The 3,655-nt window shown below is 36.0% G+C and overlaps 1 protein-coding gene across 1 annotated transcript; it reads right to left on the minus strand.

The window, feature by feature from the left end:
• Positions 1 to 479: 479 nt before the first annotated feature.
• On the minus strand, positions 480 to 2,490 carry GDF9 (growth differentiation factor 9). The gene is made up of 2 exons (XM_034408740.3): positions 1,989 to 2,490; positions 480 to 1,529 (listed from the first exon to the last, which is right to left on the minus strand). The coding sequence occupies exons 1-2, from the start codon at positions 2,392 to 2,394 to the stop codon at positions 586 to 588; spliced, it is 1,350 nt and encodes a 449-aa protein (XP_034264631.3). The 5' UTR covers positions 2,395 to 2,490; the 3' UTR covers positions 480 to 585.
• Positions 2,491 to 3,655: the final 1,165 nt, after the last annotated feature.

Below are 3,655 nucleotides of genomic sequence, written 5' to 3' on the forward strand. Positions count from 1 at the left end.
ACATAACATAATACAATTTGCTGATTATTGCAGAAGTATCTTCACATAGCCATTACAAAATCTCAAAGTTATTTCCTAGGGGTTTATAGAGATATAACAAACTTAGTCTGCATTATTTTGCAGCATGAACTTGCAGAGTCAGAAAAAAATCGTTATTGCTTTAAAATGAAATTTACATCTGGTAGTCATAATAGTCTCAACCAGCTTCAATCACTAAAAGTAAATATAAAAATTAAGCAATTGAGAAATTAGTAATAGTAAGACCCTCTGCTTAAACACTAGTTTAAAAACTAGTGTTTTAAGACAAACAAAAACTATTGTGACATGACATGGTATTTACTCCTTTTGTTAATTTAGAGAATGTGCTTTTTGTCAAACACCCAAAACACCTACAATTCATGGATAATTTTTCTACTTTGAAAACAAGAAAACCTTTTAATTTCTCTTGCAGATCAGAAAAAGCAAAGAAAAACAAACACTTTAGAATTATCTGCTTTTACACTTCATACTTTATTTTTCAACTAATTGGCAATTCACAATAAGGAAAAATACCAAACTACAAGGTTTATTACATCACAATTAGTTTTAACGACATGTACAAGTTTTCGCTATCATATTCCGATATTCTTGGTATACAATTGATCTATCAGCCTCCACCTTCAAAACACTCAAAGGACTGTAGTCAGCTGGAATGCAGGAAAGTTCAGGGACAGAAGAATCCAGTTTTTCCCGCATTATGTTCTGTATCACCGCATGGATTGGAGAGCCATAGCGGTGACCAACAACTCTTGGACACTCACCTTTGCAATAGTGAGGATTGTATCTATGTGGTGCAATTATCCATTTGTCCCAGTTCAGTTGACTGAATTCCAACCAAAAGCTGTGAAGCTCACATTCATTTTGAGGAAAGGAGAACTGTTTGTAATACTGACTTATGTTAAATATTGGAACTGGAGTGTTTTTCATTTTCCTATCTTCTTCTCTTCGGTGACGAGGTGCTCTTCCCTGTTTAAGGCCTTTCCTGGCCTCTTCACTGGGAATTGTGAAAGGATGCTTTTTGAGAGTAGATAATGTAAAGTTCTTTCTGACTTGGAGAAAATTCCATCTGTGATAAGTGTGCTCACTAGTGTCAATAGTATAGAGGAGAAGAAAAAGGGATCTTTGTGCCATATTGAAGAAACCATATTCAGAGTTGGGAGAATGTTCATTTTTCAAGCAGGTGACATTCACAGCCATATGGATGTTTCTTTTCTTGGTGACTATCCAAGGGTGAAGAATAGCAGTCACATCAATCTCAATCCATTTGCGTCTACGTTCCAAATCCAAAATGAATACCATTGCATGTGGAACATTGATGTACACTTGACTGGAGGCATCACTTTCTTGAATAGTCATGTTGCAAACACAGGTAAGATTTGAAGCTGTAGAAACAGACTCATCCAATGAGAAGAGTACAGCTGACTTCAGTAAGTGCTCTGAGGCAGTAACACAATCCAAGTTGAAAAACAGGTCTGTTGAATGAAGATCTCCTGCAAAGAGATTGAAGAAAAAAAAATGCTTAAACAAAGTAGTCCTGCCCTCCCAGGTTGCTTCTCTTAATCACTGTATACTTTAGTATATTTGCAAATGAAAGCAATTGATCTAAGACTTTCTGATTAGGCATAGCTTTTTTCTGAGCAAATGTCAAGGAAGGCAGATATTTTAGGGTGGCAGCCATTTTGAATATTCAGTTTTTTTAAAAAAAAAAAGCCTAGTATAAGTAAGTTTATAAAGTATAAAGCTTTGGAGAAACAACATGGCCACCACTATTGACATTTGACAAAAAAAAGAGAGGTAATTTTCCAACTACAGCAAAATATATATTTTACACTATTAAAAGAGACCCCAAAGATGTATCCCATTCCATTGTATATAGAAGAACAAGCAAGACCACCCATATTTTGACAAGGGGCAAAAAATTAATTAACCCCAAAAAAGTTTTCACATACCATTAGTAGTCGGATGCTTGCATTCAGCATGTGGTGTAAGAAGGCGGACAGTGTTGTAGAGATGGCTTTTGTTGGGCTTAAGAACACCTTCCTTGGTAGCAAACATTTTATACAAATGCTTCATATAACGTAAGGCTCTAGAATCTGGGGGTGGTCTTGAGACATCAGTTTCCAAGCCCTGGGGATAATGACCAGACAGCAGCTTGAAAAGAGGAGCATGTGGGCCTTGGCCATTTTCTTTTGGAAGAACCAATGATGGAGATCTCTTGGAGGCCTGCATCTCTGTGATGCAGTAATGTAATGGCTGAGAAGTCCCTTCATTTCTCAAACTAGGGGCACATAGGACCCCAGGAAAGAAGAACCTGTCCAAACAGAAACAAAGAAATAAACTCCCTAAAAACTTCATGATGAGGATTAGTTGGGCAAAGTAGCTATCTCTCCCATAACAGACCAAGCCCTCAAAAAAAAAAAAAAAAGAGGCAGCTCCTTCTAGCCTCTTAAATAAAGTTACACTAATTAGACACCAAGGAAAGACACATCTGATGGTGCCATCCTATTTACTTCAGACTCCTCCCTTTGCAGGTGAATTAAGTAACGTTTTCACCTGCAGTTTAGTAACATTAAAATCAGATTAGCTAAAATAATTTGGAACATGTGGTGAAAAAGTGTGCTATAACTCTATAACACTTTCCAGAAAGTAAGCCTGTACTTTAAAATAGGGTTTCCTTGGGGAAAGAGATTTAAGTTTGTGCTCAAGATTAGTTAAACCTGATTCTAAAACTACAGCTGTGCTTAACTTTAATGCCAATAGTAGAAACATTTAATTTGATAATCCTGTTCATGTTAAAGACACATTCACAGAGTAGTGCTTGTTTGGGATGTGTTTTTCACTGCATTGGCCTTTCAAGTGAAGACAAGCATGCCATATAGAGAATAATGAACTCCTGGAGGGAGGGAGGGAGGGAGGGAGAAAGGGTCAATATTACTATATAACTTGTTTATTTTCTGTTAAGGTGAATAAAATGTACAGGCTATTCTGTTTTTAAAAAAATCTCTACAGTTTTAAGAATGATAATAATGATCCAGTGTAAAACAACTTTTCCTGCTTAAGACACAATGAATGCCAAGACAATTTCATTAGAGTTTTCCATAAATGGAATGAAAGAGAAAAATGAATTGCAGATGTTGCTGCTTGTTATTTAGTAAAAGAACTTATGGTGATTGGAAAAAGGAGGCAAAGAAATAGAATAAACAGCTTTCCAATCAGTTCCTCCAGCTGAATATTTTTAACTATTACTGAAGAGTTCTAATTAAAGTCCTTGGTAAATCTAGCAAGCAAGTCTAACTCCTGAGTAACAGTTTCTACCAAGCTCCAGTCTCTAGTTAATGTAGAAGAGAAATCCAAAGATCTTCATAATGTTTCATTATGCAGCTTCATAATACAGTGACTGGATAGATAGATTGGCTAGTTAGCTAGTGTGTTGTATACCAGTGTATGCCTTTTGTCTTCAAATTACATACTGTTTGGAAGAATTCTTCAAAGTTCCTTTGATGGAGAGGAGTTATCACAAAATGAAGAGCAAATAAGTATTCTGCAACCACCCAAAACAGCATATGCAGTGCTTTGGAACTCTAGAATGGATTTCAAATCACAGTAAAGCTAAACA

The sequence above is a fragment of the Pantherophis guttatus genome, chromosome 2 (assembly GCF_059756535.1).
Source record: "Pantherophis guttatus breed Tessera chromosome 2, ASM5975653v1, whole genome shotgun sequence".
NCBI lineage: Eukaryota > Metazoa > Chordata > Lepidosauria > Squamata > Colubridae > Pantherophis > Pantherophis guttatus.